Source organism: Osmerus eperlanus, chromosome 6 (assembly GCF_963692335.1).
Source record: "Osmerus eperlanus chromosome 6, fOsmEpe2.1, whole genome shotgun sequence".
NCBI classification, from domain to species: Eukaryota; Metazoa; Chordata; class Actinopteri; order Osmeriformes; family Osmeridae; genus Osmerus; species Osmerus eperlanus.
Genome location: NC_085023.1, coordinates 11459379 through 11476397, shown reverse-complemented (window position 1 = coordinate 11476397; position 17019 = coordinate 11459379). Strand labels below are relative to the sequence as shown.

The 17019-nt window shown below is 40.8% G+C and overlaps 1 protein-coding gene across 4 annotated transcripts in view; it reads left to right on the top strand.

Annotated features, from left to right (window-relative positions):
• kcnh1a (potassium voltage-gated channel, subfamily H (eag-related), member 1a) overlaps positions 1–17019 on the top strand; it is a 38447-nt gene that overhangs the window by 7088 nt on the left and 14340 nt on the right. For 2 of the 4 annotated variants that reach the window (XM_062463479.1, XM_062463476.1), the window contains 4 exons: positions 3281–3438; positions 3660–3931; positions 11756–11955; positions 13037–13289. In XM_062463479.1, coding sequence (XP_062319463.1) covers positions 3281–3438; positions 3660–3931; positions 11756–11955; positions 13037–13289 — 883 coding nt within the window. Of the gene's footprint in view, positions 1–3280; positions 3439–3659; positions 3932–11755; positions 11968–13036; positions 13290–17019 lie in introns of all 4 variants that reach the window. The other 2 variants (XM_062463477.1, XM_062463475.1) reach the window with 1 other exon arrangement.

Here is a 17019-nt window from a genome sequence, read left to right as displayed (position 1 = left end):
ACCTGCCTTCTGTCTTCTGTATTTCACATGCATCCTCACTAAACTATGGAGCTGTTTCAGTCAGAGACTCAGCCTTCATGCTGTTTTGACAACAAACAACAAAAACTCCTTGTTGTGATTTGCATTTACGACCATAACCTGCTTACAAGGAGATAAGCGAGAGAGGAGGTTTTTTTTTTCATAAAAAATTTCAAAAGCATTGAATAGTGCATTATTTCCTCCCTTATTCTACTCTCAGGCTTAGACTATGGAGCCAATAGACTGGCTTATGGCGATTTAAGCTTAGAGAATATAACTTTGGTGTCAATTTTTTTCCAGTATATAGCTCTGTTTCTTTATAATATGTCTGCTTTCATCTTGGGTTTGAGTGTTGGGTGTTCTGAGACTCAAGTCTCACTGAAGTGTAGTGAAAAGCATTGGTGGCTCTTTGGGGTTTTTTGGGGGGGAGGGCGGATTAGCTTCTGCTACTTACTCTTTATGAAATAATGTTTTGTCAGGGCAGTTTGATGTGTGTTATAATTGGACGTCGGGGGACTTATGATTCCTGTTATGGAAGCTCTCTGTGGAGAGGGTTGTAGCTGCAGAAGCATCATTGGCCAGGCGTGCCTTAAACACAGCTTTTGTTAGCAGTAGCATTCAGCCAAATAACAGCCAAATGAGCAGTTTCCATTTTCACATAACTATTGTAAAGTTTTTGTGAAGTAACTGTAGCATGTAAAACAGGAATTATATACTTCGGGTGTAGTTATTTTGTGTGGTTTGAATCATAAGAATGCTATGTCTCCTTATTAATCTCAGTTGCTGTACAGGTTTAGCCAGGGAACCAGACCAATCTTTGAGTTTATGGTTTATTTGCTCTGGCAGATCGGTCTGACCAACAACCTCCTATTCAAACTGATTTCCACCCGGCCTGAAATACCGGGCTAATCACAACCGTTTATCATAGGCCAGGTTTAATATGATGACAGAGGAGAGCCGTTGAGGCATTTTCATGAAAAACCAAGGTTACGATTCTTTGCTCTGATTGGTTGTATTTATCCAATTATATTCAATTGTGTCCAGAGGCATTTTGGTCTGCGCCCATTGGTAACAGCCCTTGGATGTAGAATATGAACTGAAAGGTTCCAGACTTACTATTCTGAAAATTGGTCTGGCAATGCCAGCCAGGCTACTGAGGCTAGTATCTTAATGGTTACAAGTTTTGAAAAAGTATATTAGACAGAGTATTCATTTATAAAAAATACTCTGTGGCTAATATTATGCCACAGAGGTTTATTTACCATAGAGTATGTCAGGCAATACATCTTTAACATGTGCAAATACAACCCCACATACAACACTAATCAGCCAATTCATAGTTTATTGTGTCGGGGAAAGGTCATATTTTAATTAACAGATTGTAAATTGGATTTATTGTCAATCCAATGAATTACTCTGGTCTCTTTAATATTAGTACACAAATGCGCACACATGCAGAGACACCCACAAACAAACACACACATACGCACATATTTTTGCTCTTGTCAGTTGATATTAAGTTTTTCCCTGCCCTGGTAGGAACCAGTCACTGGTTTGTCTACAGTGTGCATGTGTGTGTGTTTGTGTGTGTAGGTGTGTATGTGTGTGTAAGTGCTATGAAAGCATTAAATGGCTTGACGTGCTACTCAGACCCATCACAGACTGAGTCATTAACTCCTGAAGGCCATGTATTCACAGACATCAGTGTAAAATGCTTAAAGGGCTAGTTATTCAGCAGTGGGCAGCTCTGTTCTTGCAAGTGCAGCATTCTGTCCCATTCTAGTCTTTCAACGTTTCAGCAGTCTTGCTGCTGACAGTAGGACACTAGGACATTCATAGTAAGCGGTGTTGTTCAGTGTTCACCTCTGTCTGATATTGGCAGTAGTGTGTTACTTCATTCATTTCTGCTCCATTATCATGCATTTAGACCTGTCTTTTGTTGGGATTTTGATATTTTCCTCTGGCAGTCGGGTCTAGTGGGGCGGAATGCTCTTACATTTACATTTAGCAGACGCTCTTATCCAGAGCGACTTACAGTAAGTACAGGGACATTCTCCCCGAGGCAAGTAGGGTGAAGTGCCTTGCCCAAGGACACAACGTCATTTGGCACAGCCGGGAATCGAACCAACAACCTTCTGATTAATAGCCCGACTCCCTAACCGCTCAGCCATCTGACCCTCTTAATTGGATAAAAAAAGAAAATGAAAAGACAAACCATACAAGTTGTATTAATGCAGGCAGTCAGTCATTGAAGGCATGAAGAAAAGATTATGAATGAATGTAGGCCTACTAAACATACTACTCCACCACACAGGACCCACATGTGAGGGGATGATGACGTCTAGCCTGTGATTCTTTTAGTTTTTGGGTAGCTTTTTCTTTAACATGAATATTATTTGCAGCAATGGACATGTGTGAAATCATCTGTTATTTTTTGGATCAAATGTCTCCTCTCTTCTTTTTGACCATGCTCACTTCTTTCTTTTCTTCCTCATCCCCCTGTTGTGTTTGCATGGCCCCTTCCTCCTCTGCCTGTGTTAATGTATGGAACGTGGAAGAACTGGAACCACCGGGCTGTCACTCAAGTAGGCCTTTCATTCTAAAACTCACTTTGAGTCGGTTTGGGTCTTTGATAACGATAAACATTGCATTACAATATAATGTGCTTTTATCAAGCGCTGGAGGGATCTCTCTTTCTTTCTAGCTTTTCCTGTTATCTCTGTCTCTCTAATACTTAGTCAGCTAAATATATTCATAAAGTATAAGGTCAAATTTGTGTGTGATGTTTTGCTTGTGTACAAATGCTTAATGTCCAAGGCATTTTTGTAATAGAGTATGTTTTATAATATAATAAAATACATTGTATTTAAAGGGTTTTAATGGAACTGTCAGCATACTCTAATCATGTAAAGATGAGTGAAATAAGAATAACACATACTGCACCTTCTCCACATTTTTTTAAAACAAAATAATGGCTGAGCTCAACAAACGCAACTCAACTGGAACAAGCAGACATACCATGTCAACATCCATTTTTCTTCTTTCAGAGATCTCCAAAAATCCATTCTTTAATCCTTCCCATGCTCCTTTCTTTTCCTTTCCTTATCTTTATATCCCCTCTGTCACCCACATTCTCTCTGCCCTTTCTATTTCTTTCTCCTTGTGCTCCCACCAATTATTGCTTTTATTACAAATGCCTCTTACCCTCACTGTACCCACCCTTTCCTCTGTTTCTCCCTCCCCCTCTCTCTCTCTTCAACAGGGGATCAGCAGTCTGTTCAGCTCTCTCAAAGTGGTAAGACTGCTTCGATTGGGTCGGGTTGCCCGTAAACTAGACCACTACATCGAGTATGGGGCAGCTGTTCTGGTTCTTCTGGTGTGTGTTTTTGGCCTGGCTGCCCACTGGCTGGCCTGCATTTGGTAAGGTTTTACCTGATCAATAAATGCCCTACACACAGATTAATCTGTTCAGTCGTCCTAGAAATGACATTAAATAACCTCGCCATACTGATAATAACAATAATACCATTTGAAATAATAAAACAAGTAATTATTGGGCTAATATCATCAATCGATCTTTACCTTTAAGTGAAAGACCCAACAAACACAAAATAAGCATGATCGTTGTCTCATTGGTACAGGTACAGCATTGGGGATTATGAAGTCATTGACGAGGACACCAACGTGGTTCGTACTGACAGTTGGCTCTACATGCTGGGAGAGACTGTTGGGACACCATACCGCTTCAACGCCAGCGGCTCTGGAAAGTGGGAGGGGGGGCCTAACAAAGAGTCTGTTTACATCACCTCCCTCTACTTCACCATGACCAGCTTAACTAGCATTGGCTTCGGCAACATCGCCCCCACCACGGACGGAGAGAAAATCTTTGCTGTGGCTATGATGATGATTGGATGTGAGTGACATTCCATTTTTCTTTCTGTGCTCCATGATGTGTGGATTGTGTGTCCATGGCCTATTCCTCAGAATTGTAAGAAATATACTTTTAGCCCTTTTTCCTTACCTTAAGCATCCCAGTTACTGAATGAATCTTGTTACTATGAGCAAGACTTCCTACAGACAGAATTTCCATTGGTTTCAGAACTTAAACACCATTACTGTAACAACATGTAAACAAATTTGTACCTAACTCAATCCAAAACATTTGTGTTTGTCAGAAAGTGTTAGTGGCCACAACCCAGTATTTACAGTATTACATTGAGCAAGAACAATGACGCACAACAATGAATGAAATGAATGAACATTTGCCTTGGAACATCATGTAGCACCAATTGTCCTAAGAGCCATGTTAAAAATGGATTCCATTAACTCAGTAGCTTATATCTCCATTCTCTGTCTGCATGGATGGCACTACTGTCACCCCAGCCAGGGTAAAGAGGGCATGGCACAGCAAGAACACTGAACCTGATCGAAACAGCTGCTCGGGGAGGACTTGAAGTCCTCCTTCAGCAATTCAATTTGTATGAATGTGTTCTCTGGTTTGCGATCATAGGGCTAATATTTCCATAATCTGATTGTTAGACTGGAATTCCATAAAATAGGGATTGGATCACCAGAGCAGAGATCATTTTTACCCAGTGATTTGACAGTTGGCTTAACACAGACAGGTCACGTTGCCTGACTATTGGATAAAACTCAGAAACCATTCCTAAAAAAACCTATTTAGATTTGACCAGAAAAATCATTTTCATCAAAATCTTTGTTTATATTTCATTCATAAGGGTGGCAATCGTTATATTATGTTTCAAAATATATTTGTCCTACTGTACTTCATAATTCAAGATGCATGTAGAAGTACATTATACACAACACAGGTGTGATTAAGATTATTAAAACAAGGTTTCTAAAACAAATGCAGTACCCTACTGTAATGCTCCATCTCCTGAGACAGCTATAACAATCACACCCGTTTTCGAGATCACCGATATTCCGCCTGCCTTGTTTTCTGCTCTGACAAGACAGGAACCTGAATATTTACGACACGCAGACTCATGCAATGTAGAGCACAAAAGATAGATCTGTTATGTATGCCTCTGAGTAGAGTAGCTGTAGAACAAAACCCAGGGGCGAAAAACAGGCACTGCCTGGATCAATTTAGCGCAACTCTCCCCGCAATCCCTCTGCAGTCACTCTCCACCTAGCTACCAGCTCTTTCAGCTGTTCTTCAACCCTGGTTTCCATGGTGAAGAGAGACTTCTGTCAAACTTTGTCAGAGCCAGTGGGAAATAGTAAGCTGTTGGCCTACTCTGAGTTAGGGCTCAAAGGAGTGTGCGTAATCATATCTTCAAGGAGCTGACACAACAAAAGTTGTCTCATGTGTTATAAAAATCTGATGATCTTCAAAGAACATAAGCAGAACACAAAGGGGACTCCTCTACACGGCTGAAGCCTAATCTATGTCTTTTCACTATAAAATATAAATGTCCTGTGTTCTATTTTTACCGTTCTGCGGTGGATCGGTGTTGGCAGCCGAAGATCACAGCGACGACAGTGGAGGGCTATACATCTGTCCTGTTGCTATGGCAACAGCTGGCCTGGGGCATTGGTTTCCGACAACTGTCTTTAACTACCTTCAAATGCTGCAGCTGTTTACAAATATATTATACAACACAATATCTTCCTAACACAGCTAACACAATCTGATTTATAGACTGACTGGCTTTGCGGAGGGATTCTGAGATTTTCAGTGACGGAAGTGAGGTTGAGAAGTCTTGTTACTGAAAACAGGTTGAGCTGTGAGTAATCTAAAATTAGCCCGACTTGCAGGAATGGAGGCTCCTTGAGACCATGATAATCTTCTCAGAGTGACCCAACACTACATATTTATTGCTGACCTCAGGAGCTCTCAGTCAGTAGTGGAGGACTACAAGAAATTACAGTGTTCCAACTAGTGAACACCTACTGTCAGGGGGGATTTGAAAGATGTAAGATTAATCATCAACCAAAACCTAACTATAAAGTTGTATCCAAACCATACCACCACTTCAAGCATACACAATAATTAGAATATTAATTTAAGCTTAATGTTCAGCAAACGGTTTGGTTGAAATATATATACATTTAGGCGGTTGAATATTCTTTGTTAAAACATTATTGCAAAGATCAAAATCCAAGAATGTCACTAGTATAGCAGGGGAAATAGGGTTTAGTTCACTCAGAGTGTGCTTTGAGAATCAGATGGGTACATTTCTGATATCCCAGACACACACCTGCATGCAAGCAAGCACACACACACACCACTCTGTTCCAATACACAATCACACATACAGTTTGCATCATGAAATCTTTCTATATCTATTCTATTCATATTTAATTCACTCTGGAGGCGCATAATGAAGAGTCCTCCTGGAATGACTGTTCATAGTTCCATGTACTGTACATGCTTGTACAATGTTTCAGGGGAATAAATATTGGATTATTAAATTCACAACATTGATTTCTCTATATACACTTCTCTTTCCGGCAAAATGCACAATATGCTCACACATGAATGCATGTGCGCACACACAAACAAACGCACACACACATATTCACATACAAACAAACACACAGGTTTACTACCTTCATCTAAGTATGATTAAAAGATGAGGGAGGCTTGTTCCCTCTCAGTCCCTTCCAGCAGGGCTAATTAGGACCTCAGCACCAACAGACCACTACATACACAGAACAGAGCAGGCACCAGATGCCTTTGATCCATACACACTCCAGGTGTTGCCTTCCAGTCCAACCACCGTGAGCTAGCACCGTGGCATGCCTCCAAGTCAAGTCACAAGCACCTTAAAGCAAGATGTGATTGGTGGAAAAACTGTGTCTCTCTGCCTGCTTGTCTGTTTATCTGTCTGTTTGTCCGTGTGTGGAAGAGACACTGGAGATGTTGTGTGCCAAGTAGATTAAAACCACAGAGTTGTTTACTGAGAAGTTAGAGTGAGAGTGAGTGAGAGCGCACAACTTGTGTGAATGACTGCAGTCAAATGGACCTTTGTGTCGTCTGATCTTCACCTTCAATCACAGACAGTGTCAACGTGATGATTTAATATTCTGTCACATACTGTCGGCTTCAAACGGCATGCAGGATAAACTCATGCAAGAACATCTTTATCTAACAAAGTTGAAAAATACACAATGTCCTCATTACTCTAGGACTATGTTGCAAATAAGTAAAACAAGAATGAAACATATTTTTTCCGATTGGAAATACAAGTGCTGTAAAATAAATTATTGATCTATCTTATTGCAGTATAAAAGTCCTATTTTAATTGCTATTAACTGATAATGATTATCTACAGTATGTATACTCATTATTGCCATTACACCCTCTGTGTGCATTATCATATGCCCGACACATTCAAACAAAGAAAAGAAAAACATATTTTGATGTACTGTCTTCAGGCGTAGTTTCCGAATATTTGTTTGGAGGCCTGTTCATAACATATCTTTCTTGGTGGCTCATAATGCCATGGATGTACTTTGAAGTCTTGTACAGAACAGTACAGTGTTGAATCAGCAGTAGGGGATCCTGCTATTTTAGTCTCTTTGGCTGTTGGAGCCACTCAGCTTGAGAACCAAATCTGTTCTTTGCCCACGCGTTTGATCTGGGCTCGACGTAGTTTATATTGCTGGTCTGCTTTGAAAAATGACTCCTATTGTGGCTTAGGCAGGTCCTTTCTCATGCTGTTATTCTAGTGATAAGGGGTCAATGGCCACATCCACTTATGCATGGTGGGCACATTGCTTCATACTGTTAGACTATCATTTAACCCAATGACTTAGTTTGTGTGTGCATGGATAGCTACCAATCTTTACAATCCAAACTCTATTAGTTTCCATCGAAATAGCCATTGACTTAATAGATCTTTTCATGTAATAAATTATAAGATCAAGTGCATCATCTATAAACAGTGATTTCAAATGTGCACAGAAGCAGGTCCAATCCAGTGGTTCTGGTTTTCTATGTACATATATAGCTTGATACGAAAATTATGCTAGAAGTGAGTGATGTTGGCTGTCATCGATCATTGACAGAGCCTTTCTTTCCCATGATGGAATTGATAAAACATGAACTCAAAATTGGCAAAAGGATTAAATCAGTAGGAGGATCTAAATAGCACTATGCAACAATTTAGTTCAAACATAGTTACTGTCCATTGTTATCTCTGGGGCAGTAGGCTATTAAAGATTTTCCATTTCAGCATTCCAGTGAGACATTCAAATTGAGGTTGACGCCTTCTCGTTTGATCTGGAATAAGCACTTGGACCCCTATCAACTAAAATGGAAATTAAAAAGTAGTTTCTGTAAATAGATATATGATACTTCTGTAACGTGATTTAAATGCATAGCATCATTATGTATGTTCCTACCATTGATGGGACATCATGTCTCATACTGCAGCAGTGGAAAGAATGATTGCTTTCCTCAAGGTCTTTTGTATCTTAATGGATGATTTCTTGCAAGGCTATTTCAACTTCAGCATTTGGCACTACAGTTTATAAACATTTCTTCTTCCTCCATCAGGAGGAAACCTATTGTTGTTTCATTTATTATTGTCGTTAAAGAGAGCAACATCAGGAATGGTCAGGAGCCTATGATTTGTTAGTAGATGCTCATAGTTTCTTCGAGGTACCCAGGACCTTTATGATTCTGCTGACTGCAAAATTCTGAAGGAGGAAATGAAACTCCCAGAGGGGGGACATCCGGAATATCCACGCTGTGGCCTAAACGCTTGCACACGGCAAAGTGTGTTTGACACTGATGGACATCTGCTGTCAGAGAAGCTCTTTGTTTCTGTCATATTTCTGTCTACTTTCCTAACTAAATCTGAAAGTATTCTTTTCCAAGCTTTGTCTCTTGACTACCCCAACCTTGTTTATAGCCTTAGTCAAAGCCAACAGGACTTAATGACTACAGACCCGTAGCCCTGACCTCTGTGGTAATGAAGTATTTTGAGCGCCTGGTGCTGGCACACCTCAAATCCATCACAGACCCTCTCATCCCTCTCACCATCATCCCCACCCTGCTTCAGGACAAGCTCTCCCAGCTGAACGTGCCCGACTCCACCTGCAGGTGTATCACAGACTCCCTGTCTGAGAGGAAGCAGTGCGTCAAGCTGGGAACACAAGTCTCTGACTCCCAGTCCATCAGCACCGGATCTCCTCAGGGCTGTGTTCTTTCCCCTCTCCTCTTCTACCTGTACACCAACAGCTACACCTCCAGTCATCCGTCCGTCAAACTCTTGAAGTTTGCGGATTGGGCTCATTGGGCTCATCTCTGGTGGGGATGAGTCTGACTATAGGTGGGAAGCTGACAACCTGGTGACCTGGGGCCTCATGTATAAAAGATTGTGCAGCTTTCATACCAGAAGATGGCGTACGGCCAAAACTCGAAAAGTACCTACGCACAGAAATATTCACATGTATAAAACCGGTCGTACACCAGGTCCTGCGCACCTTTCCTTTATAAATCACAATCAACATGAGATTGACCGCACATGAACGAGCCACTGACCCCGCCTTGCCTCCTCCCATAAATGAAAATGCAGATGGCCCATAAATGCGCTCCTGAGGTCATTTCTTTGTCTGAATGACCGTATTTCTTCAAATAAACGCCGCCCTCGAATAAACGCCGCCCCAAAAATGAACGTTATTTAATAAACGCCGCGGCCTTTATTCGAAGAAATACGGTAAAATGGCTAAACACGCAAAAAAGAAAACATTCACAGACTGTGAGATCGAGGTTCTGACAACAGAGGTGGAGGCGAGAAAATGTGTCCTGTTTGGCGGCCTGTCATCAGGTATTAGTGACAAAAGAAACTCGGCGGAGTGGAAAACTGTCACTATTTGCGACCTTTCTTGTTTTTAACCTGTAGCACCTTGAGATTTAGCTAAATGTAAAGTGCATTACAAATAAAATCATTATTATTATTTTAGGGCCGTAAATGCTGTGGGTTCTGAGAACCGGACCATGGCGGCAGAAATTAAGAAAAAAAATGGTCCGATGTAAAACTTGAAAGTAAGAAACGAGTGGTGGCCCATGGTAACAGCATGGCAGCCATAGGGTTAGCGCGACATGCATATCCTGAGTGATTTTGTCGTTGTGATGGCGGATTAAACAGTAGCCTATATATATCATTTCCCGTTTTGGCATTTTGATGTGATCATCCATCAAATTTTTTATGTTTTTGGAATAGTCAACGTCATAGAAGTATGACAGTAACTGTAGTGGAAACTTTATTTTGTAATGTTTGGTGAGTTTCGGCACTTTTCAGTTAGAATTCGCCATGTTACAGAGCCAGACAAGACTTTGCGGACGGTCCGCACATTCTCACGTCTGCTCAAAACTTTCTGTGACGGCCCGCACATTCTTACGTCAAGTAAATCTTTATACATCACAAAGTGTGCGTGAAAACCAGCGTACGCAAGCTTTTTGTACGTACGCAACGTTTATACATGAGGCCCCTGGTGTAGCCAGAACAACTTAGAGCTCAATGTTCTTAAGACAGTGGAGATAGTTGTGGACTACAGCCCCACTCACCTCAATAACCCTGTGCAACTCCCCCGTCAACACTGTGTGTTCATCCGCTTCCTGGGCACTATCCTCTCCCAGGACCTCAAGTGGGAACTGAACAACATCTCCCTCACCAAGAAAGCACAACAGAGGATGTACTTCCTACGGCAGCTGAAGAAATTAAACTTGCCAAAGACAATGATGGTGCACTTCTACATAGCCATCATTGAGTCCATCCTCACCTCCTCCATCACCATCTGGTACACTGCTGCCACTGCCAAGGACAAGAGCAGACTGCAGCGTATCATCCGCACTGCTGAGAAGGTGAACCCTCGGGGACCTGCACACCTCGAGGACCCTGAGGCGAGCGAGGAAGATTGTGGCCAACTCCTCCCACCCTGGACACACTCTGTTTCAGCCACTCCCCTCCGGCAGAAGGCTGCGGTCCATTAGGTCCAAAACCTCACGCCACAAAAACAGTTTCTTCCCATCCGTCGCTGGCCTCTTCAACAAGGCCAAGGGCTCACACTGACTTTAACACTTTATCTGCACAATGACACCCTGTCCTATTTGTATTTCTGTATTTTTATATTGTATATTATAGCTATTTTATATTTTATTTTATTCTACATTTTGACATACTTTAGCCCCTTAGTATTAGTTAGACTTTGTACCTTTAGTATAGTTAGACTTGTACACCACTTATTTAAGATTTATGCATCCTATATGTTGAATGTATTTCATGTTGAATAAAACCCTTTTTGATTCTGATTCTTAGAATACAAACTGTTTGTCACCTTGTCTTTGTTATTCTTGTTATGGATGCCTGTATTGTTCTACTGCTGACCTACAGTGACACTGTCACTGTAGCATTTCAATGACAACTGAAGTCTGGCATATGGTAACAATATTTTTGTCTGACTACTGGACAGTTGAGTTCTCAAAAAAGGTTACTTAAAAAAAAACAATTGGCATACTGTGAAATTAGGATTCAATTATGTTTTGAAGACATTTCCCCCTAAATTCTTTCAACACTGTAGTTAAAGAGTGCACTACTCCTTTACTATTAAATAAATCAATTGACATATAGTGATTACTAATACGTGATAATCCTTGTCATTTTTACTTAGTATAATAAAATGATAACCATTTCATTCAATTCCTATCTTTGCTTAACCCACCTTCTCAGTCATGTCATATCATCCTTATCTTCCCCAGCCCTGCTGTATGCCACTATCTTTGGAAATGTGACAACAATCTTCCAGCAGATGTATGCCAACACAAATCGCTACCACGAGATGCTGAACAGTGTCCGGGATTTCCTCAAGCTCTACCAAGTGCCTAAGGGACTGAGTGAAAGAGTTATGGACTACATTGCATCCACCTGGTCCATGTCTCGGGGCATAGATACTGAAAAGGTATCTCAAACTGTAAGCCAGATATTCATTACCTTGCATGCTGTTCCCATGTTGGCTTTTACTGCATGCTAGAGCTTGCACACTTGGTTTGTGTTAACGTGGTATTAGGTAGCAGACCTGAGCAAAACTTAAGTTGATTCAAAAAGACTGACATCATGCAGCACATGGTATTGTCCCAGAAGTGCACAAACAACCTGACATCGTTTACTCTTTGCCCAGGTCTTTTTTGGTACATAGTGGTTATTATGTGGGATTCATTGTGGTGTAGGTCTATGAATAGAGGGGGTGCATTTTTGTAAGTAAAAAGTTGAGTCAGCAGTTTGATGTGGCCAAAAGCAGCTTGATGACCTTTGATATTTACACAAAGAGTGCAAAGCACAGGGTTTCATCCTATTGATTGGCTTATGAAGCTTTATGTAGGTGTCCTGGTCTACAATATTGATACAAGCATGATTATTTTATTGACATCTTTTTTATTCTTCTTTGTTGGAGTGAGTGAGATGTATTTGCTTTGCACTACTTGTTAGTATCAGAAGTCTTTTGGCTAAATATACAAAGCAGCATGAACAATCCACACAAACCTAAACACTTTGCATAAAATGTTCATATTATTTAAATATTTTCAAGTATAAGAGCGTGTATTTGACTAATATTAGGCCAGCCCAAAACCCTTTGTCCCGCAACCAGTCCACCCATCCAATACACCAAGAATATTTCAAATGTTCTCTTTTTGAAGTGACATGTTGTACATACATACAACATAAAACTCTAAAGAATTGTCAATTGTGTGTGCTTTGTCTTACAGGGTATTATTTTGGTTACTTAATGTCATCACATGACGATGACAGGAAGTCCACTACCCACGTTTTAAGAACATTTCTGTTGCTGTTGCCCATTTCAATTAGGCATGGTCTGAGCGCACAAGTTCACACCATTGACTTTTGTCCTATACTTTGAAATACTTGTGTTAATGTATGTAGGATTTGCCTCCAGGGGAATAGTTTTATTGTATAGCAGTATCAGGGACAACTTCTCTCACTTTATTTCCTTTATTTCTCCCCACCCACCCTCCCCTCTTCAGGTGTTGCAGATATGTCCCAAGGACATGAGGGCAGATATCTGTGTCCATCTCAACCGGAAAGTATTCAAAGAGCACCCAGCTTTCCGATTGGCCAGTGATGGATGCCTCCGAGCCCTGGCAATGGAGTTCCAGACTATCCACTGTGCCCCAGGGGACCTCATCTACCATGCAGGCGAAAGCGTGGACAGCCTTTGCTTTGTCGTGTCCGGGTCCTTGGAGGTCATTCAGGATGATGAGGTGGTGGCAATTCTGGGTGAGTTAACGGCCTTTTCAGAATCAGAATCAGAATCAGAATGGGATTTATTCGCCATGAAAGTTTGCACAGACAAGGAATTTGCTTTGGCAGGAAGGTGCATACAATAAACATATACCTAAAATGTAAATATGTGGACTATCTATACTAAGGGTACATAAACTAGCAGTACTAAGTGGGATTAGAATAGAATTAAATATACAATAAAATAAAATATAAGTTGCCGTAAATTACAATATAAAAATACAAAAATACAAATATTACAAAAGATACAAATGTACAAGATACCATTTTGTAATGCAGTGCAAAAAGCAGTGTGTTTTAAGCAAGAAGTCATTAGAGTCAGTGTGGTCCCTTGGCCTTGTTGAAGAGGCCAACAGCGGAAGGGAAGAAACTGTTTTTGTGGCGTGAGGTATTGGTCCTGATGGACCGCAGCCTTCTGTCCGAGGGGAGTGACTGAAACAGGGAGTGTCCAGGGTGGGAGGAGTCGGCCACAATCTTCCTCGCTCGCCTCAGGGTCCTCGAGGTGTGCAGGTCCTCGAGGGTAGGCAGATTGCAGCCAATCACCTTCTCAGCAGTGCGGATGATACGCTGCAGTCTGCTCTTGTCCTTGGCAGTGGCAGCAGCGTACCAGACGGTGATGGAGGAGGTGAGGATGGACTCAATGATGGCTGAGTAGAAGTGCACCATCATTGTCTTTGGCAGGTTGAACTTCTTCAGCTGCCGAAGGAAGTACATCCTCTGTTGTGCTTTCTTGATGAGGGAGCTGATGTTCAGTTCCCACTTGAGGTCCTGGGAGAGGATAGTGCCCAGGAAGCGGAAGGACTCCACAGTGTTGACTGGGGAGTCACACAGGGTGATGGGGGTGAGTGGGGCTGTGTTCCTCCTGAAGTCCACAACCATCTCCACTGTCTTAAGAGCATTGAGCTCTAAGTTGTTCTGGCTGCACCAGGTCACCAGGTTGGCCGCTTCCCACCTATAATCAGACTCGTCTCCACCAGAGATGAGCCCAATAAGGGTGGTGTCGTCCGCAAACTTCAGGAGTGTTGCACTGTTCAAACATGATGGAACCTTTGTGTCGATCAATGTGCTATTGCCAGACTTGGAGATGACGACATCCAAGATACAAGTGTGGCAGGGCGTCATTAGACCCTTTTTACTAGGGCACGTGCCCCAGTATAAATCTGCTGTGCCCCAGTAAAATCTAAAGTTTGAGTTTTAACAATTTACTTTATTAGTCAGTGCATTAATTTAGATTAATAATCCCAGAAAAAATTTACGCAGTATCCCAATCAAAGCTTGTAAAACTGTTTAACGGAAAACACAAACCGATGCATGCAGAATTCCATGTCAGCGCACACTTCTGAGCTTGCCTAATAGCCACTGCAGCACACAGAAGTCCAGGTGTCAGACTCCGCACACAAGTTAGAATTGAGGTAGGCTAAGAAAACATTATAAAACTAAAGATAGTTTCTAAATGATAGGCCTACCGATCATCTTATTTTGACTAAAACATAAAAACAATATTACATGAAACTTAAAAAAACAGTATTTGTGCTCAAATGAATGCGAAAAATATATAGGGGCCTGTGCCCCAGTAGAGTTTTATGTCTAACAACGCCTCTGAAGTGTGGCATCCTGACTGGGAGCAAATATCAACATCTTAACTCACAAATTGCAATGGGTGTGTAGCTGAGGCACAGGAGAACTGGTGTTATATCACCCAAACAAAATGGTCTCTGAGGGAGCAATACTATTATTACATAGCCGCAAGTAGCACAGCCATGGTTCTGTGTCAGGTCCTGTCCCTTACCTACTATTAGAGCTTCCTCTTTGGAATGATTGGTAACACTTTATAATAAGTCAACGTTTTTTGGCATTTACAAAGTGTTAACTAATAGTTAGTTAATCCTTTATAAAACATTTTGAAACATTAACAATACATTATTAAATAGTTAATAAGCTTATTATTAAATGCTATGTTAATCATTAATAAACACTGTTAAACATTATGGATTTGATTCATAATACAATTCATAAGGTGTTTGATAACTGCATTACCATACTTTATAGACAGCTTGTTAATATAGTTGCAAACCTGTAGTTTATAATCTGTTAATGGTACATGAGCTGGTATAGAAAGCATTAGCAAATGGTGAACAAACCATTTACATTACCTTTACAAAGCATGAGTAAATAACTAACAACATATTTACTTATGTCTTTAATTAATGTATGCCAAGTCGAATACATGATGTACACTAATACTTAGCAGATGTCTTAACAACTATTTTATAAACACTTACTAATGATGCAACTTGTGATTAGTAATGCAAGTTATAAAGCATTTACTAACTGTTAGTTAAGGCTTTTGTGTTATTTATTAAGGTGTTCTTGTCCATTCTCAAACCTCACATTCACAAAGGTATCATAACAACTATTTTATAAACACTTACTAATGATGCAACTTGTGATTAGTAATGCAAGTTATAAAGCATTTACTAACTGTTAGTTCAGGCTTTTGCGTGACCTAATCTAAAGTGTGAACTATCTATGCCTTATTAAACATTTATAAGTTATTTATTAAGGTATTCTTGTCCATTCTCGAACCTCACATTCACAAAGGCTGAACATAGGTTTCTCAAAAGGAAACAGACACAACACAATGTGATACACAAAATTACTATTTTATTGAAGTAATGACAGGCATGTGTCTTACTAACTACAGTACTTAGTTAGCTCTACTAGCCGAGAGTGACAGCGGTCGATACGTTATAACCTCAGTTTGATATTTCCCGGCATGACCGAACGGTCGAGGTTAGTAAGTTGTTTATTATATGGCATTTTTAGCTCTTTTCATTTAAAACCGTGGTTTTGTTCAGCTCTACTCAAGTCTTCACACGGTGTGTTTCAGGTGTTAGCACCTACAGTACTGTACCTAGCAACCAATCTGAAATCTGAGCAACCAAACCTAGCAATCTGCCTAGCGCTTGTCGTTTATATCTCTGTGTTCACGCTTTTCTGCTCTTTTAGGAAGTTAAGAATTTCCTCGTCGCTGTTGATGTCTTCATTGTCATCTGGATAGTAAAACCCCTCGATCTCGCTCATTTTGAAGATGACATCAGCGGAGGGCAATAAGAATACGTAGCGTTATCAGACCGCAGGTCAATACGCGCATAGAATATAAAGACTTAATACGCGGCTGGCATGACTACCCATTAGCCAATCAGAACGCTCGTACTGTTGTTGCAATTGAACCAATATGCTGTTCTTATTGGATCAGAAGACGTTCTCAAAAGAGTTGTTGATATGTTGCCTTGGAGATGTAGTGACGTCACCAGTACAAGTGCAGCTGATTGCTCCGACAAGATGGCGTCTGCTCCAGATTCGCAGTGTTTGATTTGGGATCTTCCCACATATTGTTGTAGCGTTAGTATATAAGAAACCAAATGTTTACTCTTCGACAGGTCAGGAAACGCTTTGTCGCCTCAATTTGTTAAAACGATTTGTTTGTTTGTAACCCTCGACCTACGGTCTCGGTTAACAAACGTTTTAACAGATCTCTGCTTTCAAAGGCGTTTGCAGACCTGTCGAGGAGTAGCTAGCTAAACATTTGCAGTTTATTACAGCCATTTTTTGAAAATAAAATACAGCTTTGGGTAACCAACTTTTATACCAATTCTACTGTATTGCTTCTTAATGGAAATAAAATACTATTTTATTACCCAGG